The sequence below is a fragment of the Lingula anatina genome, chromosome 2 (assembly GCF_051362555.1).
Source record: "Lingula anatina isolate TDL-2025a chromosome 2, LinAna3.0, whole genome shotgun sequence".
Lineage (NCBI taxonomy): Eukaryota > Metazoa > Brachiopoda > Lingulata > Lingulida > Lingulidae > Lingula > Lingula anatina.
Window position 1 is genome coordinate 581776 of NC_141768.1, and position 23512 is coordinate 605287.

General features: G+C 35.1%; 2 protein-coding genes across 8 annotated transcripts in view; one reads left to right on the forward strand and one right to left on the reverse strand.

Moving 5' to 3' along the window:
- LOC106152816 (uncharacterized) overlaps nt 1–6615 on the forward strand; it is a 63040-nt gene extending 56425 nt beyond the window's left edge. For all 3 annotated transcript variants that reach the window (XM_087006366.1, XM_087006365.1, XM_087006367.1), the window contains 11 exons: nt 234–338; nt 513–735; nt 1299–1416; nt 1812–2040; nt 2359–2499; nt 2851–3009; nt 3293–3405; nt 3883–4140; nt 4488–4622; nt 4923–5076; nt 5530–6615. In XM_087006366.1, the coding sequence (XP_086862492.1) occupies nt 234–338; nt 513–735; nt 1299–1416; nt 1812–2040; nt 2359–2499; nt 2851–3009; nt 3293–3405; nt 3883–4140; nt 4488–4622; nt 4923–5076; nt 5530–5855 (1961 nt within the window). In that variant the 3' untranslated portion in view covers nt 5856–6615. The remainder of the gene's footprint in view (nt 1–233; nt 339–512; nt 736–1298; nt 1417–1811; nt 2041–2358; nt 2500–2850; nt 3010–3292; nt 3406–3882; nt 4141–4487; nt 4623–4922; nt 5077–5529) is intronic.
- A 2783-nt stretch (nt 6616–9398) lies between these two features.
- LOC106152800 (uncharacterized) lies at nt 9399–23204 on the reverse strand. Of its 5 annotated transcripts, none has more exons than XM_087006385.1 (16): nt 23023–23204; nt 20611–20711; nt 20237–20316; nt 19855–19946; nt 19296–19423; nt 18013–18149; nt 17456–17514; nt 17039–17114; nt 13935–13979; nt 13386–13510; nt 12827–12967; nt 12130–12190; nt 11654–11707; nt 11404–11472; nt 11042–11146; nt 9399–10283 (listed from the first exon to the last, which is right to left on the reverse strand). In XM_087006385.1, exons 2-16 carry the CDS (start codon nt 20705–20707, stop codon nt 10176–10178), a joined length of 1377 nt encoding a protein of 458 aa, XP_086862511.1. In that variant the 5' UTR covers nt 20708–20711; nt 23023–23204; the 3' UTR covers nt 9399–10175. The 5 variants fall into 5 exon arrangements, with proteins under 5 accessions (XP_086862511.1, XP_086862514.1, XP_086862513.1 ...); XM_087006388.1 differs by having other exon boundaries at nt 20611–20708; nt 23023–23102; XM_087006387.1 differs by lacking the exon at nt 23023–23204 and adding an exon at nt 22599–22760.
- Between the last annotated feature and the right edge of the window lie 308 nt (nt 23205–23512).

Sequence of the window (23512 nt, forward strand, 5' to 3'; positions counted from 1 at the left end):
TTTATCTTTTTTCCTTTTTTTTCTTGAGATTGTTGTAGGCCCTTTTCTTTATTTAAACTGTTTTTCAAGATCAAATACTTGTATGGTATGAGACAATCTTTTGAAGCTTTACAAAGGAAACCATGTACAAGAATTAATTGAGTTTTGTAAGTTGATGGTTTGACAACCCTGACATTTTGAAATTGTTTTTTCTTTTTCATCTGAGGCCTTTGTTTCTGTGGTCTTCATTTCAGGTGTTGTATGTGGAGAGATGATAGACTACTGTATTTCCCAGCCATGTCAGAACAATGCTAGTTGTATTCCTTTGATATCTGCATTCAGGTGTCAATGCCTATCAGGTATTTATGTCAGCTGTTTTTTAAGCAAAACTTTCAATAATTTACATGAAAATGAGGAGATAATCTATTGGAGTTTTTTAAATACTTGCACAGCTCCAAATTAAATTATGATTGTCATGCATAATTCATATTAAATTGTTTACTTAGTAGTTATTTCTTGTATTTACATCACAGGCTACACAGGCGACCTCTGTGAGGAAAATGTCAACTTCTGTGCACAGAACGAATGTGGCATCAACAACACTTGCATAGATGGCGCTGGTGGTTATCAGTGTATTTGTGTTGAAGGAAGGACAGGGCGTCACTGCCAGGATAGGGTCAACCAGTGCACCAGTAGTCCCTGTCTGCATGAGGCTCAGTGTGTGGAAGAAGAGGATGACTTCAGGTGTATATGCAGGTAATATAGGGGTTGATTAATTTGTTATTTAAGAATGGTGCTCATGTTTTTAAAAAAAATAATTGGGCATTGATGAAAGTAGCTGACTGAAATATTAAAACAACAAAACAGGTAATGACATTTGGCAGAACGCTAATGAGGAAGTTTTAAAGAAATTGGATTATACAAGATCAGTCACTTTTCAAATCAAACTCTATTGTTCTGGTCCAATCTCACTGTTTTCTTGAGCCAAAGTTTGAACACCATTGACTTCCTTACTTTGATTTTAGTCTCTTTAGACAAATGATCATGAAAACGGGTGTAAGCAATTAATTGTCTGGTAGAAAAAAGGTTTTTAAAAGAGCGTGTATTTTTCTGCATTTCATATACAAAAGAAATGCAGCAACTGAAAAGTAATATATATGCAATTTGTTTTCAGCGGGCACACATACATGCACACACACGCACACATACACAATCCAACTTGCACAAGAAACTTCCCTTTTCAGGTAATACAACTTTGTTTTGTGAAACATTTTTTTTTCAAGTTTATGTAATTTTATCATGCAATTCTGTATATTCAGGCCAGGCTATACAGGAGGCCAGTGTGAGGTGGATATAGATAATTGCCTCAGTTCTCCATGTCTGAACAATGCTACATGTGTGGATGGCCTCCAAACGTACTCCTGTGTCTGTCCTCAGGTAAAGGAAACAGTCGCAGTCTACAGGGTATATCATGTCAAGGTTTTAATTGTGGCTTTCTTAAATCTGGGCTCAATTACCTGGTTTAAATCTGGTTCAAGTCCATACTTCACAAAACTGAAAACTGGTTTCAACCTGGTTTAAATATGGTTTAATTAAGACCATATGTCACATATCTTAAATCTTGGTTCAACCTGGTTTAAACATGGTATCTTGGTTTATATATATATATATATATATATATAAATCTCAAATCTATGTTTTTAAATTCATATATCGCATATCTGTTTTCCCAATTTGTTTTTTTTTAATATTTTTTATATTTTTTATATTAGGGATCTAAAGCCACTGATATTCTTTTTTTAACCTTATATTTTACATTTGAAAAACACCAGGGTTTTTTGGGCATCCATTGTGAAGAGGACGTGGATGAGTGTCAGTCACAGCCTTGTCACCACAATGGTTCTTGTGAAGATGGTTTGAATGGTTTCACCTGTCACTGCCCAGTTAACTATACAGGGTGGACATGTTTACATGTAATAGACCCGTGTTCTAGTTCTCCGTGTCATAGCGGGGCTGACTGTGTTCCAGCAGGACTGGAGTATAGGTGTGGATGTCTGCCAGGTAATACTGCATTGATTTAAGTAATTTGGGCCAGAAATATTATTTTATTGTGACCTATTAATTTTTAATTTTAATGTTTTTTTAATGTTTTAAGTGGAAATGTTTTCCCCGATATTGATAAATCAAAATGTGATAAATGGATAAACATATTGTATACAATGTTTTACAACACTTACTATCAATTTTGTAAATATCTGATGACCATATATGTCCTATATGTCCACACTATCTTTTTAAGTTAATAAAAAGGTTAATATGAAAGATCTCATAGTTGCTTCTGCATATTTGACCTGAAGATAAAAATACTTGATTTTAAAGGTTACACAGGCAGCAGATGTGAGGTAGAGATAGACGAGTGTCAGTCAAACCCCTGTCATCATGGAGGAACATGTGTGGACCAGGTGAACAGCTTCTGGTGCAGGTGTGCTGACAACTTTACTGGGGACACCTGTAGGTCAGGTAGGTATGATTGTAATAGTAATGAATTAAAAGACTTAGTATTGGTCTTTGAAAAAAAAATGTAATTTAAAATTTCATAGGAGTCTTCAACAGTTTTCTTGTATTTATCTGCCATGACTCTAGTACAGACTCAATTTAAGGTGCAATTTGAATTCCTTTTGGGAGCATAAATTAAATCACCTGAAAGGTCTTTTACTTTTAGGTGAAAAATATCTTTTTAGAAAACTACATGTTTTCCTGTTCTTTAAAGCAGTATGCAAACTTTCAGATTTTTATTAAATTAGGTAGCAACCTAGCAATTAATCTGTCATCTGATACTTAATGTTGATATCTTGAATGCTATGTTATCAGCTGTGGACCCTTGTTTGAATGTGACATACGATGAAGATGGTAATCCAAAGTTAGTTCCCAGTTCAATATGTGGTCTCCATGGCAACTGTATCTCTCCAGATGGGCAAGTTGCCAAGTGTGAATGCCATCCTTTATTTACAGGAGTCTTCTGTGATATAGGTATGTTGTGGACAACTTATTTCTTTTATATACGGAATGTCATTTATCTTTTAGTGTGTATTAGCAATAATGTATTGTTTGTATGTGTGTTTATGTGTGTTTATGTGTGCAAGTGTGTCTGCATGTGTTTGTAGTCAAGGTACAATTAATATTAGAAATGTGTGGATAAATGTATTGTCCAGTTCTTATTATAAAAAAGTATTTTATATCATTGTATAGATTGTTTTTCTTTGAAATATATAAATTGTTTGCAGTTTTGTTAGAAATTTACCTGGTCTTTCAGAAATAATTGATACACCTTGCTATGAGAATACGACCCTTCATGAAGATGGAACAGTATGGCCACAGCAATGTAACAATTGTTCTTGTCACCAGGGGGAGATAGAGTGTACAATGGTGATGATTTTCTGCAGTTTTCTCTTAATTTCATATTCACTTTTATGTGTAAAGCAAATTAAATCATTGCTGAAAAGATACTGGTATATAAATACAAAAATGCCTAAATGTGACATCTTTAAGGAGAACTGGGAATTTTTGCACCAAATGAGATTTTTCTCAAGAAAAAGGCAATTTTGTCCTACTCAGTAATCATTGCTCAACCTGCGCTGCCATTGGAATCGATGCTTTATACCATTTCTAGTGAGATGTATTAAGCTTGTGAGGTTCTAAGATTCAGAAGGAAATTATGACATCAGGCATGCTTCTGATGAACTTTTTTTATTTGAGTTTTATTTGGTTTTTAAAACATATGCTGAATCATATTTGTTATCAAAAAAATATTCCAAAAACAAAGTAGAAAAGGAAAAGGCAAATTGCAAAGGATAATTCAGTTAATGGAATAATTTCTTTTATGTTTATTCTTGCTATTTCTAGTTGTGGTGTGGACGAGAAAAGTGTGCTTTAGCAGAGGATACTCAACAGAATACATTGCCACCAGATGTCAGGCTAACTTGCCCCCCAGGACAAACTTGTAATAAAATTTTAGATCTTGAATGTCTCAGTCCCCCCTGCAGTACTCAGTATGGGCTCTGTAGCTACCAGGGCTCCTCTTGGTGTAGCCCTCTATTGGGCTCTGCTGGACCAGAATGTACCAAGCTGAAAGTTATACTGGACCAAAAAAATATACCAAAGGTGAGACTTTGCTACTTAAAAAGCCTGCTGTACTCTTGTGCATGTAATGAAATTCACGCTTATGTAAACAAAGTTCTGTGGAAAAGGATTTTAAAAATAAATTTGTTGGCATGATATTTTCTAATTTTTGGCAAGATAACAATTTTATTATTTTCGAGACCAGGGACCATTTTTAACAAAAAGTACTTTTTACCATTTATTTATTTTCACCAGTCTTTACCCATATAGAATCGGACAAAAGATATACAACTTCTGCTTTTTTTGATGTTTTTATTAACTTAATTGTAGATATACAACTTCTGTTTGTTAACGTAGCAGTACCCCAGTACTTTGTTGCAAAATTTCAGGGATTCACAGTTGAAGAATTCTGCCATGCTGTACGGAAGATTCCATCAATAAGGAAGTTTTACCAGACGTCACCTTTGATAATCCAGTGTCAACAAGTGCAGACTGAGAAGAAAATACAGTTAGGAATATCAGTGGTGAGGAGTGATACCGTTACATTTAGTTGATGTCATTTGTTGAACAATAAGCTTTCTGCATGGGTTGTTATAACTATTATAATAAGAAAAGTCAGGAATTGTGATAGGAGAACCAAGAAATTGCTCAAACATATAGAACATTTTTTTTTAAACTTTGGTTTGAGAAGAAACATAGTGTCTGGATATATTAATTATTATATACATGTAGCAACTATACACATATAGTAATGTAGTGGTGCATTTTGGAAATCAAGGTAATTTTTTCAATGTTTAATTGTAAATAAATTGATACCACATCAGGAGAGTGAGAACGGGACTGGTCTTGGCTTGATTGCTGCAGCAGAGCTGAGGGACAACATGAAAGCTGAGGCAGGGAGAGAGGACAGCGACTTCACCGCTGTGGTAGATGTGACATTTGGAGACATAGTGGCCAAGGAACAGAAACGGAGCAGTAGTGAGTTTATTTTTATATATGTTAATTGAAGATTCCATTTTGGAAATATTCGGAGTAGGAGTTTATATAATGCTAACGAATCATTTGTTTGATTTTTTATATTAAATAAGAGACTTCATTGCAAAACTCCTTAATGTTTTGTCTTTGAGTATATTTTTTCCTTGATGTACTAATGTTATGATGTAGATGAAAACTGCTTGCTAAGTTAATTATGCATTGCATATCTCAAAGGCACATGTGAAAATCTATATCAGAAATCATGACGTGAATCAGTAAATAAAGGCAAAATTTCTTAAGGCAAAAACAAATGACTTGAATACTGATATGATCTCCATTTATCTGTTATGAAGACATGAAATAATACATTACTTTGAAATACATAGAACCTTCATTATTTCTCAGTTGTTGAATTCAGTGGAGGAATTTAATTTTTTAAAATTTTTTTTATTTCAGAAGGAGACAGTTTGTTATTGACATTCATCATTGCATCCAGTGTTGCTGCGTTTGGATTACTCACTGTGATAATAGTGTATTGTAGGAGAAAATGTAACGCAAAAAAGTTGCATTCCTCTGTGAAGGTAGGAGATGGACAGGAGCCATATTTGGTCCTGTCACCCGAGAATTCCACCAGCAAGACAACTGCTTTTATAAACCCGGTGTATGGCAGAAACAGTCATGAAACGGAGTCTGCAACATGTGATAAAAATTTGACCTTGGAAGAGCGACATGTGTCACAGTTTGTAACATTTGGAAAAAGGCAAAACGAAAGCTTATCATAAGTGGGAACAGAAATAGATGATAAGTTGATTCATAGATCATCAAGGTTTACACACATTTGCATGACTTATGCCTGGTAACATTATAATTATGTGCCCACATGACGAAAATGGTGCCAAAAAGGAGAAAAGCTTTAACATATAGAGGAGAAAGATGCTGCAGAAGGGCCCCTTTACATTTCAGATAACACTAGAACGTGAACAGTTGATACACAATTTCAATCAAAGCAATCAAAAAGTGAAGAAAAGCTGGGGATTGCTGCTTTATGTAATAAATACCAAGCTTTGTTCTCTTTGAATTGTATTCATTTGACTCCAGTATTACTGAAATATCTAGACAGAATCAAACTTATTCCTGTGGTTGAAAGTTTTTAAAGATAATGTGTTTGAGGAGATATTAAGCAATGAGCACAATTTGAACATGATTGTGTTTGAGGTGCTATTAAGCAATGAGCACAACTTGATTGTGTTTCTTCCATGAAATTATTCTGTGATTGTGTCTGTGCAATGGACAGTGACATTTGTAATCTTTAATGCACAATTACTGGAAAACAATTTATAGTTGTATTTCCAATTTTCAATATTGTTTTATGTTACTTATATACCTCGGCTTTTTACATTTTATTTTTCAGAAATCACTGAATGCTCACGAATGTTATTTAAAACAAGTACAGTGATTAAGGTGACATTAACTTCACTTTCAGACTGTACTTCTGTTAAATATTTTACAAAAAATAAATAAATAAGAAATAGTAAATGAAAATGCAATGTTTTAAAGTTAACCTGCAATTAGTTTTTTTTTTTAAGAAAACATTTTTTTTTATCAATTGAGCCATTATGTCCTTTTTACACAGAGTGAAATGAAACTATAAAATTAAACTTGTTACATTCTGAGCTCATTGGTCCAGCCCAGTTTGGCCCTATGATCAGCCCCAAGCTTTAGGTAACTAATATTCCAACTGAGCAGTTTTGATGTTATGGTATTTATATTAAAATTGATTATTTGATAATATCCAAACTTTCCTGAGAAAATAATCAAATAGAAGAACATATTAAACAGTCACCGCCCGTGTGAGCACTTAAAACAAGCACCAGACCCCTCTAATATGAATATAGAAATCAAATTAGACACAATGAATTAAGAGTTCAGACACTGCTATGGTCAGTGCTTTCTCTGGCATACTCTTATAGTACATGGAGTGATTTCCTCACTGTGTTCATGGCCCATACATAGGACAGTGACTAATTCATCATAAATATGCAGCTATAGTAAACCACGGACATTAAACACGGGATGGATTAGTAAGAACTGTTAACTGTACCAGCAGACTATACCCATACAGCATTTGCCTTATGTAGTTCATCACCATTGCCTTCACGGTCCTCAATAGTGCTACTAATGCTAGTTTGTACAACTGCAGGCATACCAATGCTCCACATTTCCTTAATTCTTTCTCGGAAAATATGGCAGCTTTACATGTGGGAAATGAAAAAGGCGGTTTAATTTAACACTCTGCTTGCTTCAGGATAAATGGAAGAGTGTCAGGAGAGAAAAAAGAAGTAGTTAAGGCCCTATCATCTTAAATGTCAGTATCGTCTGAGGACCGCAAGGCAGATAAGAAAGACTAATGACTGTATTGGGACACGCAAGTAGTGAGCTATGGTAAAATTTAATCAAAGTTTATTTCATGAAGGGCTCTCTAAGCCAGTTGGATATCACCCATTTACCACACTTTGGGCTTGATAACCAACGATCCTCCGACTTTAATGGCATTACATGGGTAATTACATCTCTTCTGACTGTGCAGGCCCAGGTAGTTTTCACCAGTTGACTGCGCCACTAAATTATTATCCCCATTTATCTAGCTCATTTTTTTGTCCCTGAGCGGCAGTTATTGGATTCTGTGGATAAACTGAGCAAACAAACAGAAAGAAAATCCCAGGTTTCAATATCATTGCCATTTTATTAAAAGCCTTCCCGTCAACCTTTTGAGCAAATAACAATCAAATAACAATCCTGATTGTTTCCCCAATATTTATTGACGATGTGATACACTGAAATCAATAAACATCAATTCTGTGCCGGCACAAAAGTTAATGTCTCGAAGAAAAGTGGAATCCATTAATTATATGGTCTTTGATTTCGGTGCTCACCTCTGCAGCATCAGTTGACGGTGATAAAAATGACAGATCAGGCAGAGACCCCGAGAGCTTTGTTTTTTTAAATAACCTCAGCATTGTTGAATTAAAGTTCAATTTACCATAGAAACTAAAGGTTGGAAGTTTTTTTATCAAGCAGGAAACACACTTTTTTGTCAAATGAGATTAGGATTACCAAGTGTTTTACAGCTGGTGTCTAGAGAGAAGGTAATTAAACCTTTTGTTTTTTTTAAAGTGATATATTATATTGAACCATTATGTTCTTGCTGCGCATGTATGATGTCTTCTTACAGGGATATAATGGAGTTTGTAGACATGAAAAAGAATAATCGTCCTCTGTCACTCTACTCCCTGATGTTCTATAAGTATGACTGGAATGAAGTTACACAATAGGTAACACTTATACCATTAACATCAAAAGTCCATTAACTCCACACAACAACCTCCCTGTTTTAAACCCAGTCAATAGATTCCCATGGCTCATTGTCATGTACAATTCAATTGCTTCTTTTGTGGGCAGATACGTTGTTCAGTACGGTAGAAAAAATATACAAGAAAGGAGATCTTTCAATGCAAGCCATTGCTTTCTTTCACATGAAGCTGTGGAAGATCCAGGGGGTTTCTGAAGCGAGACTGGGGGGGAGGGAGGGGGGGGGTAGTGGTAAAAATTGCTCCTTCTGGGCATGTGTACATGAAGAAGACTGTGTTTGAACTGGCCAATAGCAAAAATTGATTTATAGAAATGTAGTAAATGTACACTTTTCTTGAACTTACAGAATACTAATAACATGTTTTTATTCCCGAATTTGTCCAAAATTAAATTAAATTAATAGTTCATTTCAATTTCTATCCTATAATGAAACTAATTCAAAGTGTTTCTATAGTTCCGTTTCCACAAAATTCCTTGATTCAGCTCTCCCCACTCCTCCCAACCTTCACCTGTTTCTTTTTTGGAGTTTAAGAACACACACACACACACACACCTCCAAGGTAATATTATTAGCATGGTTTTATGTAAAACCTGGCATTTGACTTATGAAAAATTTGCCAGGTGGCAGCACTTTTCTGACAAAATGAAGATTTCCATCAAGATTGTGTTTAATATAGTTATCAAAGTGAATTTTTAAAACAAATTTTCAGCAAATATTATTATTTATCTAGAGGAGTTGTACATTTAACCAAAGAAAAGAAAAGTCACACACTTTCAAACTGCTTTAATATCAGTTTGACGCTTATCTCCAGTTCAAAATGGTGGGTGGTAAAATTGTTGCCAGTCCCTTGGACCAACTGAATTCCATTTTCCTCTGGGCCTTGAAAATTATATTGATCATGACTAGTAGAACCTGTATGTCAGTTGACTGAATGATAAACTAGCGTAAATCTGACATCATTTTACAAAAAGGTTTGAAATTAACTTTATTATATAAAGCTGAACATAAAACTGATACCAGGCAATTTCCCACATGAGGTAGAGCTAGAAATGGCAGCTCACAGCTGAAATCATGCGTCATTAAATGCTAGACTACCTAGTTTAAATCTGATATCATTAAAATTTATAAAGTCATTATCTTTATAATCCAAAGCTTAACAAATATATTACTGACAAAAGGCATACATGGGGTAGTCATACTAGTAGCTCCACAATGGAGTTCTCAGGTGAGTCTTGCATCATTTCAGTGACAGGCTAGCTTACACCTGATCAATTTTACAAAAAAGCATAAAATCATTTTCTTTAAAAAATCAAAACTTTCAATGACAAAAGGCAGCTTTGGCTCCAATAAGAACCAGGTGGACAAATCCTCAGCCTTCAGTTATTGATCCTTTTCTCTTTGGTTTTTTTTTCTGTGTTGACACAGTTACTGGTTAGCAGTATTTGAGAGGAATTTTCCTCCAATCATGAGCGATTTTTTGAAAGTTCTGTTCATATAGATCAAGTTCGTTAAAAAAGTTATAAATATATTAAGATACTGTTTATAATTTTGGTTTAACAAAATAGCATGAAAATGATTTATCAACATATGCCATAAAAATAGAAAAATTAATTCAAAGCATACAAAGCATAATGTGCAGTCATTTTATTATCATTATGTCATCTTTGAGGAATACATGAAATCTTGTCAAAGAGATGAAAGAGTTCACAAAATGCACCTTCCCCTCACTTCTTCAGAAGAAATCATGATTCCCTACTCTCTTGGCAGGCCGTCCATCACCCACTGTGCAAGACAGCACTTGGAACTTCTTCTTGAATTCATCAATATTCACATAACAACCCTGGAATTGGTTAAATTGTTTTACTTCTCATTTTGGAAAACAAGGCAGCAGAGCTGTCAAACGTACAGACAAAAAGCAGAAAATAATAATGCACGTTACTGTCAAAACTTCAACAAAGTAATCTAATCAAGCTAATTTTCAGACCTTTGAATCAGACCTGCGAGTTTTAAAGCAAAATATAACATGGTCTCTATTTTATTTGTATATTTCTGGATAAAATATGCCGAAAAAAGAAAATTAAACAGTATAATTTTTGGAAAAATTATCAGATCAGGCTTATTTTCAAACTTAACCTGTATTTCATGAATATTCATCAGTTCTGTAAGTTTGAAGACAAAAGGTAAAATGGTTTTCATTTTATTTGTATAACAGTGCATAAAATATGCTAAAAAAAAGCCAAAAAAAAGCATAACTTTCTGAAAAATGGTCAGATCAGGCTGATTTTCAAACTTGACCTGAATTTCATAAATTTTCATCAATTCTGTAAGTTTGAAGACACAAGGTAAAATGGTTTTCTTCCTCTTTGTATAACAATGAAAGTGACGCCAATAACACACTGGCCATACCAGACTCAGGCAACAGCAATATGTACATGCAGACACATCTGTGTCTGTATATAAAAACTCAACATGCATGTTAAACCTTGACCACTGGAAAGTTAAATCTATAACACTAAATGAAAACATTAACTTATTTTTACTTAGACTAGTATAATGACCAAGCATATCAGTGTTTCTTTTGCAGGTTTAAAATCTCACCTGTAGGTGGCGCATACCGCCATTCAGCTCAAACGCCTTGCGTCCATGAAGAACTCTTCTGTTATTAAAGACAATCAAGTCTCCAGGATTCAGATGACGTTCAATCTGTGAAATATTAATATCATAAATATCTCTGCAATTAACTGACCCAGGCAGTGTGCTGATTAATCAAATTTGACAAGGAAACCAATTAGGGTTAAATGTTTAAAATATGATGAGTGGCTATCAATCCCTATGGCTTTGAGGTACTGAATACATTTCATTCACTTCATAAAATTATTTTTAAAATCCAATACTTCACTTTGATTTTTCCCAGGTTCAATATAAGTGATTACAGACTTTTGAGTCACTAGCATACTTACTATATGGGGCGAGTTGCAGAGCATTGACATAAAGCGATGATAAGCCTTATAATATGGCTCTACATCTTCCTGAAAAATGGAAATAATATACATAATTTTACAGCATTTATAAAAGAAAGAAAAACCCATCCCCTTTGTGAAGAACTTGAACAAACAGCCTAAATTTATATTGTACTACAAAGGTGCTCATTATTCAAGAATTTTGACCAGAGTATTTATTTCAGAGGAATAGCAATCCAATATTACCTACCTCAGGCACAAACAGAGGTCCTTCAAAATTTGGTGACCAATTGACAGCAACTATCTAAAAGTATAACACCAGTTTAATCAAACTACAATTAAAATATCCACAGACACACCCATCTCCCTCTCTCTCTCTCCCTCTCTCTCTCTCTGCCAGTCTTTGATCGCATTCACAACGAGTTGAGCCAGGCTTTACAAATCCTGGGGACTAAATATGGTGGACGTACATGAAAGAAAAACCGCCTAATCTTGTAATAGTCTCTCTGCCTCTCACACGCCTCCCCACACGTCATCCCTGCGGGGGGACAGTCATTAAATCTCAGCTCCATTGGGACGACACATTGGGAGGCATGTAATAACATAGTACACACATTTACTCACACCCATTTTATACATTGCTATATTGTTGTAACTATCCAACTTTAATCCCTCCCTCAGTATCATCCATATTCCTCTGATTTATTCCTTTAGTCTATCCCTCACCTCTCTCCTGTGATTCAGTGCTATGTGAGGCCTTTGGTAGGTCATGTACACTGGATATTCTCTGCAATTAAACAATACTACGTTATCGCATTACCTAAGGTCAACATCTAATGCTTACAGGTATTCTTGCCAAGATATTCCTACCAAATTGATTTTCCTTGTGAAAAAAAAAAAAACTGTGACTTGGCATCATGTAAAATATTGACAATTTTGTTTTTTTTTTTTTGCTTGAAGCTGTGATATGCCATGGCTTGGACTTTGCAAGAATATAAAGTGCAGGAGGAAATGATGATGTAAAGAGTGCTTATTAAACAGATTTTACTGTTTTAAGGTCTTAATTGGGAAGGATAATAAGCTTTGCAGGTTAAAAATATGGCTTTGGGGCACTATCCAACGCAGGCAGAGAACCTTTCATCATTTCTTTCCAAAAGACTTTTGACAAAGAGTTATAAACAATCAAAAAATAAAAAGCTAATTACTGACAGATCACAGCAGAAGTAAAAAGAAATGTATCTCTTGGAATTATTTACTACTACTACTACTACTTTTGCTGCTGCTACAATTACTACATCTTTGACCAATCAAAAATATTTCAACTGAGCCAGACATAATTCTTACTGTAAGCTTATGTAATTCCATAAACTTGAATTTCAAATTTTATATTTCAGGACGTCATGGAAAAATACAAGAACCTCACCTTTCAAAGTGTATTTTCTGAAAAGTAGCTGGCACACGTGCTAATGTTTCAAAATCCTCTGGATACTGTTCCCTGAATTCTTCAGCTACAACAAAGCAGTCAAGGAATATGCTTTCCCCTCCTGTTACTTCTGGGTCAAATCTAAAAAACAGTTGTCATTCATGTTGAAATAACTTCATCCATTTGATAAACTGTTAAAAAAAAAAAAAAGTAATATTTTTTTAGACAAATGAAGGAAACCACCTGCAGTATGACACCTGATCTAACCCATTTTTAATATCATAATGCAAGATTTTTTATTGGTCACATTCGGTGTTTCTGCTTTTTCATGTATCAGAAATAGCTTACTTTTTGGATCCCATTTGAATATATAATTTCCATTTCTATTGCAGCCAGACTAGACAACAAGCAAGCAAGACTACAGGCATTTTCATTATTTTCAAATTAATAATAAACATTTTGAATGCCCCCATTCTTGGTGTTCATTTTGTTTACTACCAGGAGGGGAGAAAAGTTCTTATTAATTAACCTGAAATATTTCAGAAGCATTTCATCTCACCTAACGCAATGCAGAAACTGGAGGCCTGGTGGTGACTCGTAGTACATCAAGTCCATGTGAAAGTCCAGGAAGGAACTGGAGTAGGCCACATTGATGGGTTCTGGGTTGGAGATCACATCAAACACCTAGTTGACAAATAATATAATGTCAAAATTTGTACAACAAATAAATAATACTGTTCACATTTTGAATGCACTTCTGCTCTTTTATTGCTCACTTAATCCTGTTGGAGAAAAGAACTATTGTGACAGTTTAAGACCATCTAGGCTAAAGAAAACAGACTTTAATCGAAAATTTGACAATTTTTTGATAATAAAAATATAAGTCTTAGATCCCATTTCCATAGACACAATTGGTCTGGGTAGATCCTTCAGGGACTCTCGCAAAGTGCAATCAGCTTAAGTGAATGACAAGCCTCTTCTTGTTTCCAATATACTGGTAACATCACACATTTATTCCGCATAAACGTCAGGAGGAGGCGTGTTAATCTGTTAAACTGATTGCAATCAGCAAGATTCCCTGTAGACTTGGAAGTTCAACTATTCCTACCTCCTCATATATAGTCTGCTGAAGTGGAAATATTTTCTCAGCCACCTATAATATATAAAAAATGAATCACTGTATTTCTTGCTATATCAATATTCAATATCAATTTCAAATTTAAGTTGCAAGTATTTTTTTTTATTTATTTATTTTTTTTTGTCAATTTTGGTCCTGACATCAGTTCTCAACCTTAACTATATTTTGTGGTGAACTTTTATCATTGCACCTATTACAAAAAGTTTATATCTTAGCAGCTCAACAGTAACACGGTGTGTATAGTAAACTGGCTCATAGCTCCCATTCACATATCAGTGATGAAATTCCATGGCCACTTTTCCAGCTACTTGTCTTACATTTTTGCATTTTAATGTCAGTAAAGAGCATTTAGTTGCTATCTCTTTAAAAAATCACCAATCAATATATTTATACTGGATGGTCATTATATACAATTACTATCTGATCAAATGGATAGAAAGCGCCATCATAAATACCCATTTTCAGGTTTACCAAAGTTTAAATAAAGCAGACTTGTATGTCATTCAAGGTCATGGACTTATATCAAAATGACCCCTTTATTTCCTGATTAAAGTAGAAAGATAAACGAGAGAAGTAGAACGGACCACAGATAAGGTCGATATGATCAAAACTTTCTTTGGCTGACCCACTAAGCAACCAACCACAATAAGCTGATTGTGAATTATTACATGTGCTATTTTTGGAAAATATCTCAACAATTTACCAAAACAGTAGTAATGCCTTCACAACTTTTTTAAGCCTGTGTCTCTTTTTATTATATAAACAACTTAATTTGATTGAAAAGTTTGCCAGGTCAATTTATCTTTATGTAACAAGGGTAGCTATATAAAATAAAATCCAAAATTACTTAATTTTGACAATGGAAATTCATTGACCTAAAATATTACACAACTACTCTGCAACAAGAATAATTTCTGAAATATTTGTCCTTCTGTATACTTCATTATATTACTGAAGTAATCCTTTTAGCTTTAGTAATGATAATTCTAGTCACACTGATAAAGAATGTTCACACATGCTATCTTCCTGTGGCTTGCTTGTGAAAGTCTGATTATAATGAATGAACACCATTCAGTAAGACACTGACATTTAACAAATTGGATCAAAACATGGCATATCCTTTAAGAAAGGCAATGTGTTACAGTTGATGTCTGCCCTTGCCCTGTATTTTGACTCTAAAGATATATCTTACAAAGGTTTAATGTGAAACAGTGAAAGCTGGTTACCCCCCTCCCCTCAATTAACCTTAGAGGGGTTTAACAAGAGAAGGGGGAGGGAGATGTAACAGTGAATAATTTAACAATTAGCTCCAGTGCTATGATTTCAAGATGTTAAAACTACAGATGCAAAATGATATTGTTCAAAAGGTTTGTCAAAGTACAGTTTGGGCTATAATGTCACTGGGTAGGAATAAACTGTCTACTACTGACTTCATTATTAAAATTCAAGCATGCCTTCTTTGCTATAGAAGCTATTGCTATTGCTAGCTAATCTTAGTCTTGATATCTGTTCTGGCTATTCTGATAGAAGGTTATAAACCACACATTCATATTTAACATTGTATATGTAATTAAAACTAAGGTGTATATGCCGTGGGAGTTCCTAGTATTCTACCCACATGGAAAGGATAAAAGGATGATACTTTCTACCCACACTACCCCGACAGGAATGTACATTTCCTGCAAAACATGATCACTCACGACAGTCACTGCCAAAGCAGGATATCTGTGGCCTGCAAGTCCTTCATCAAATGAATATAAACACAACATTTACACATTATAAAATTATTTAAGTTAAATTTAAAACTGCACCTTCCGGTAATGACGCAGTCCTTGAAGGTAATATATTAATAAAAGACGTAAATACAAGGAATGACGTAAATTTACTACGCACAAATATAACGACAAATCTCATCTATATACAGTAATTTGCGGGCTGCCAATAAAGTACACACAGGCTCAATAAAAACAGAATGGACGTAAAGTTACTGTGGGTGTCAACCTTAATGTAGAAAGATGAAATATTTGCTGAGTACTGCAAAACAGACCAAGATTCTAGTAAGTGGCTTGTAGTGTATTTTATTTAAAGTGAAAAAAATATATGGATTTTTTTTATTTCTATTACTATTTCTAATAACTTGTAATCAAATTTCTGATATATATTTTGTACATATATATTAACTGAATAATTGTTATTATTATTATTAGTAGTAGTAGTAGTAGATATAATTACAATCAATACTGACTAATGACCATTCAAACTTAAGGACATCTGAAACTGTGAATGGTTTGAAAAAATAGGAGGAATGACAAATGTGTGTGTGTGTGTGTGTGTGAGAGAGAGAGAGAGAGAGAGAGAGAGAGAGAGAGAGAGAGAGAGAGGACTTCCAATGTTATTTTTCTAAAAATTTTTTTTTACAATCTGTCATTTGCTTTATTTTTGCTTTGAAATCAATCTAAAACAAATATTATACTGGTAAAAATGTTAATTGAACAAATGAACTCATCCAAAGTAATTAACTCTTTGTACAATATACTTAATACAATATACAAATATGGCGACCCACTACAAAGCTTGCCGTCTAGTACGCTAATAGACACTGAATAGATATCCCGTGGGGAAGTTTTCAAGAGGGTCGGCCATATTTGACCCTCAGACTAGTTAGTCCACTGTTCTGAATGCGGCCATATAGAGATGTCTATTTTATGTGTGTATGATTACAAAAGAAAAGATTTATTCTCAAACAAGACAAGGAGAGAGAGACACATGGGGGAAAACATTCTTCCTTATAAGCATTGTCTAGCTTGTTTGAAGCAGTTAGGGTTTGTTCACATGAAAAATCTATTTTCTAAAAATCTACTGCGCATGCATCAAGGTCTCAGAATCTCCTCCGAGCGCGGCCGAGAATTAATTACAGCTTTGGAAGTAACTGGCTCGCGCTGCCAGTAATTACGCCGTGGGGTATTCAGGGCACAGACAGTGATCACAAGATACCGCCAATAGATTTTTAGATTTTTAGAAAATAGATTTTTCATGTGAACGAACCCTTACTTCAGGCCTTTAAATGTCATTACCTGCTTCACAGTTCCTAACTGTGTGGGTACCTCCTTGACCAGACATATGCCTTCATCTACCAGGGCTGATAACCATCTGTGGAAGGAAATACATCTTAATATGTAGTTACAGACACTTTCTGCTCTCTCTCTCTCTCTCTCTCTCTCTCTCTCTCTCTCACACACACACACACACACACACACACACACACACACACACACACACATTTTGTCATTCCTCATATATATAATTTACAAAAATACATACCAATAATATAGAAATATATACTCAAAGCTCCTTCAAGTTCATGTAATGCATATGAGAGTACAATTAAACATACCTAAAATCAAATTTTTCAAATTACAAAACCACAGATTTTAATCCAAGCAAAAGAATAAGAAAAATTACAAAACCAAAGAGATTGAAAAAAGATTTACCTCAACAACCCTCTGTCATTAGCATTGACTTCATCATAGGTGACCTCTGGAATTTTATCCTACTGAAAATAATCAACTTGCTTAATATCAAAAATGTGCATATTTAGAGGTGTGTGTGTGTGTGTGTGTGTGTGTGTGTGTGTGTGTCAGAGTATGTATGCAAATGCACTACCCATCAGTACCATCTAGTTCATTATAGTATTAAATAGACTAACTTATAGGATAAACATATTATTCATGAAAGTTTGAAAATATTAACTCTGAATATAATCACTGCAATCACTTGGAAAATTTGGGAGGAAGGGGAGGGCTTGGTACTCAAACCTACAAATAAATTCCCCCCACTTTCTGCAGTGACATCTAGTGGAGTATGTCATGACTAAGATCACGTGAAAAGCCCAAAAGCTTCATGGACTTTCAGTATGATTAAACAATGTAAATTTCATGAATAATTAATGCCATGAAATTGAATTGAAAACATTGTCAAATCAAATTCTAAATAGAATTTGCCTTTTCTGCCTCACAGCAATTAAGAATCTTCCAGCTCCAACTCTTACCCATTTCCTGGATGTTTTCGCTGACTGAGCTCTCTGTTCTATTGCCTCCTTGGAATAGCTGTTTTCTCTCAACATTTTCAGGGGAATTCTGCCGGTGTGATCTGGATCCTCATTCCAAACCAGACATAAATCAGCACCTTAAAACAGTTCTGAGATGTAGTTGATAAAATTACTAGTATAAGCTGCTTTTAATATGTTCCACCCCTATTAATCAGCCAACCCAACCCTATCAATACCAACCAATCAATTATCAGGTATATTTTTGTCATATTTTTATTTAGTTACTCCTACTCAATCATTTCTGACATACATGTAATTTAAGGGTATATTTTCTAATACCATATCATGTTACAAAGAAAAAGAAAAATTCAATTATTAGTGGAGAAGAAATATTGCTATCTAACCTTATTTTTCAAAACTTTCATTTGTAAGTGTAATAAAACCATTCTACAGTTGTTCAGACATGCTGAAAACTTTTCAGAATGGCCGGACATTTGGACCGGCAGTAATGAAAAATTTGCCGGGCCGAATGGATTTTTGTCAGACCGAAAATCACTCTATTCGTTTGAGACAGATACTACCAGTACGATTAGGGTAGCTTACTTATTTTGTGAATGTGATAGGTTTGAAACGGAAGGGAAAAACGCTTTGGGTTTTATATAATTTTATTAGTGACGTATGTCGAATGATGACTGTAAATTCAAAATTGTGGCTCTTAAAACTCTTGTCGGTCCTTTGGACCGACCAAGTCAAATTTTTTACCGGTCCAGACAAATTTTACTGGTCATGACCGATTGGACCGACAGTTTCAGCATGTCTGGTTGTTCTGAGATTTGGAACACACAATGCATAGACCTAGCTGTCGCTATGAGGTTAATTTCACATCATGTGATCCAGGAAACCAGGTCATGTGAGCAATGAAACTAATAAAAGTCATTGACCTGATATAAGAAACCGTTAGTAACCTTACAAAGCGCACTCGTAATGAGAGTGACGGAAGGCTGCATCTCAGATTTATTAGATTCGATTCATTAACCAATCAAGGTGACAACAGTACTAACTCCTAACCACATGACTTGTTTGCCAGACATATAAGTGAAGACAGGTTATGACATGAGCATTTAGCACCTCTGCCATAAGCTGTGTGACTTACAACTCCCAGTTGCAAAATTATTGCTACCATCTGACCAAAAGACATAGTGGTCCAGCGACAATTTTTGCGAAGAATTTAATACATCAGACACCTGACCTCTAGGAAAGAGTACAGTATATAATTCCCGTACCTTCTCTAGACACAGACTTGATGGTCACTAGGGCTGGCATGGACAGTGGATTGATGGTAATCTGACCACTATGAGGCTGTTTACACTGGTCACAGTGGCAGTTGTAACGCAACCAGGTTGAATTATACCTGGGAAGTTAAATAATATTACTAGGTCGAATTATATCTCTTAAGGTAAATAATATTACCAGGTTTAATATGATAATACCTGTGAATTAAATTATATTACTAGGTTGAATAATATTACGAATTTTAGAGAGATATGGTTGCATGTCAATGTTTAATATTTTGCATTTTAATTGATATCTACCTTCACAAACAAGTTACAACCAAGTACTGCAGTAAGAGATCTGTATTTGTTTGCTGGAGTATGCATCAAAATCTTGCATCATTTTTTCCCCCTTACCTGTCTTCTTTGCCATCTTTCCACTGCAGAGAAACTGGAGTATGATTTTGTCCATGTGATGAGGCAGAAAAGCAGTGCACAAGCACCCGGCCATACATAACTTGTATGAGAAAAGAAAACATCGAAAAATCTTGCATCATTTTTCCCCCCTTACCTGTCTTCTTTGCCATCTTTCCACTGCAGAGCAACTATTCTGGCGCTTGGTTCCACAGAGACACTGTCTAATACTGTGTCCTTGGGGGCCGTCTGTTGTAATAAGAAGTGAAAATCATACAAATATTAACAGTATGTAATAGTGCAAGATCTTATCTTGACTTTATATAACTGATAGAAGATGTGCTTTGAAAGTTACATATAAAGAATATAAATCATTTTGGAAAGTAGTGTAACTTTTAAAAATATTTCAACTGCGTTCTTCACATCCTTGATACATGTACATGTACGCTGAAAGACCAACATCAATTCAGTACTTTACAAATCCATATGAGTTTATGATAATATTCCAAAGAATTCCATATATTTCAAAGAATACTTACAGCTGTACAATATGCAGTTTTCTGTTGGCAATATTTCTCCCTGTATAAATTCATTTTTGTTGGATTTCTGAATAACACCTCTGTATTTAGAAGAAATGAAAAACAAAACATTATTTTAAAAAATAACTTACTGACGCCCTTGTCTGTAAATAACAGTCTCAATACAAGGTACTAATAAACTGATAACTATTCAACACACAAGGCAGATTTTTTTTTTTTTTTTTGCTTGAAAAAATTAATCCACTCATAAGGTTATTGCACAAGGTAATACATTCAACCTTTTCAGACTGTCTACATGGCATGCAGTATATGTATGATCATTCATGTTTTACCTTCACACTACTTGACATATATACTTATATCTATGAACTTACCCTGAGCGACACCCCAGGATGCCGCAGCATTGGAGCACCTTGGCAATCTACAGAAGACATTTCTACAGACACAGAGAGCCAGTGCCTTGGACCCCATTCTTCTGGAAACAAATAATATTTGTACAATATATCAAGAACAAGTGGTAGTCTTCAGGAGAGGAATCGTGGCTGCCGTCTGCTGTCTGGTGAAGGCATTCACATCTTAACCTAGGTTATCTGACCCAGACTACAGTCTATTTTTATTCATGACCAAATGCACCCCTCCAGTTTCAGGTTCAAAGAACGTTTGCAATGACCAACATATATGACATCTATCATTGCTTCTTCCATAAAGGGAAAAATAGTTTGGCTTTTGCACACTAAATCTTCTTACAATTTTCTGAAGATGGCTTTAAAAATTAATGTTTGGATCCACAAGAGGTAATTATCATCACTTTCTTCTTAAACTGACCCCCAAGGATGGATCTGTCTGATTTCGGTGATTTCACAGTTCAAAGGTTCAAGGGTCCAAAGGTTCATTTATCTAAAGTGTTTTTTTTTTTTTTTTTCAATCCATGGGATTGCAGATATAATTATTCACTGATCGAAAACCTCGACTATATTGCTCAGGGGTTCACTGTTCTGTATAGTATTAATATAATAGCAATTGTTATCAGCAAAACTAGATCTTTCTCTGCACTTTTTTAACAATTAAATTAATGTATTAAAAGTAACTGTTTTTGGTTAAAGCTTTATGGCCAATGGACAACAATCAAGACAGCGCAAAGTCTAGCAAATTAGGCTGTGTTCAGAATAGAAGTAATATTGTACTAGCAGGATTGATATATCTTAGCAGGGATTATCACCAAGGCGCAGTCGATGTTATCAGCTTAATTATCTGATACACCCCCTCATAAAAAGTCCTTGGGTAAAGTTAGGAAAACTTTGTGGTCAATGATCAGGGGCAGATCCAGGATTGTTTGAAGGGGAAGGTCCGCGGTTACCAAGCCGCCGCCGACCCCTGCCCCCACTTGGCGTGGGGTTTGGGGCCGGCTGAAGGGCCGAAAATTTTTGGTATTTCAGGACCCCCCCCTGACTCCAACCTCTAAATCCACCACTGATCGAATGATGTTGTGCATGTTGCTTTGATGTCATAACTCATATGGCAGACAGCTAATGTGGATATTTCCTGATGGAAATTTTTGAAGGCCCATTTTCATATAGGTGTGATGGTGAACTACTCAAGTCTTGGTTAAAATATTTTAAGGCTGAAGGGTCTAGTTCTGATGAATTGCAGTCTAAAGGATAAAAGTACCAATGTTTTGAGTGTTACTTAAGTATTACTTTCTCAGTCAAAATTACTGGTGCATTAAGTTGCAGAGATCGCTTAAAAGTGAAAACATGGCCCGCTTATAGCTGAATCTTGTCCTTATTTTACTCCTGTATCAGGGGCGGATTGAGACCGTCTTCTGGGTCGTCCGGAAGATGGTCAGAGTTTAAAGTTTACATTGACGGGTATCTTTTTTTTTTCTGTCTGAAGACGGTCAAAAATGGAGGATGGATCAACAAATATAATTTGGAAGACTGTCAGAAATAAATCTAATCTGCCCCTGCTGTATGACAATATAATACCAAACAATAGAGTTTATTTCATGTTGGAAAGTTTATCCTAGAATGTACCTTAACTGCTACCCAACAACCAAAACATGTAACAGGTACGTAATCAACTTTCAGACCAATGAACCTTTGCTTCTCTCTCAAACCCCCACCCTCACTTTTAAGTTTTGCCTACATGTACATAGTGCCAAAAGACAAACGGGAGAAATGTTGGAACGTATGCCAGCCAGTGAAATGTCGGCCTACTACATGTATTTGTATGTCATCTCAGTGTGTCCATATGTTCCTGTGGGCCTCCCTCCTTATTATACAGTCAATATTGATACCTGGACAACCTTCACTGATCCATGCTACCTTCACCAGCCCATGTGTAAGTTAACTGATGAAGTTACCTGTTTTAACACATGACTGACCACAGCACGTGTTGCATAATGGCTGTCTAGACGGCTGATAAGGTCCGAGATCCACTGATACGGTGCGGTGACCGAGGTCAACTAGTAAAGGGCCTCCATGATATTCTACAGCCAGACATGGAAACTTTTTATAGTTGACATTGATGCGCCATTTTCTCTTTATTACAAATGTTTTATAATTCAAATAAATCGATGGTTATCGATCTCAATATGGTGTCGAAACGAGGCTTCGTTGTTTCACGAGTCCAGAGAAATGCAGAAAAACAGATAGATCTACAAGAAGAATATAGTCTTGATAAATATTTTAACGTTACTCATACATCTTTCTTCTCCTCATTGTATTGCTAACTGGGCAGTTACCTTGGTGTTTTGACAACAGCACATTCAAACGCCGATCACTTACCTGAGACACAATTAATTACCAATGATGACCGGTAAGGTTATTTCTAGCAGCTAGCTTTCCATGGCTTGTTTACGTAGAATGCGATAGTTGAGACAAAGTTGAGACAGTCGCAATGCAATCGATTCTATCCACCGTAAATATCCCAGCAGTACTAACACGTGCTCCTCGTAAATTTTGTGCATGACCGTCATTGCTCTTATTGTTCTCTTTTCCTTGAACTGAGAGTAGAAGGCGTCATTTTAAGAAAAATTATAGGATAAGATCAATGTTGCTTTATAAGATTGGTATTGTGTAATTTATTTGTGACAGATAGAGAATTTCATGTGATAGCACGAAAAACGAACAAACAAACATGATCACCGCTGAATCTATGTACGTCAGTAGCAGATTCTATGTTATTTCTTTAGTTTCTGTATAAAACTCTTGGATAAATGATAATTATAAATGAAACAAGATAAACGGCAAATGTCAAAAAGCAATTTATATTCAT

Bases quoted from the DNA above. Each gene is read 5' to 3' on its own strand.
- LOC106152800 (XM_087006385.1), bottom strand. From the start codon at position 20,707: ATGGGGTCCAAGGCACTGGCTCTCTGTGTCTGTAGAAATGTCTTCTGT. The intron at 20,317-20,610 runs GTAAGTTCATAG...TTCTAAATACAG, and splicing joins ATCCTGGGGTGTCGCTCAGG to AGGTGTTATTCAGAAATCCA. The intron at 17,115-17,455 runs GTAAATCTTTTT...TTCCTTCCACAG, and splicing joins AATGACAGAGGGTTGTTGAG to ATGGTTATCAGCCCTGGTAG.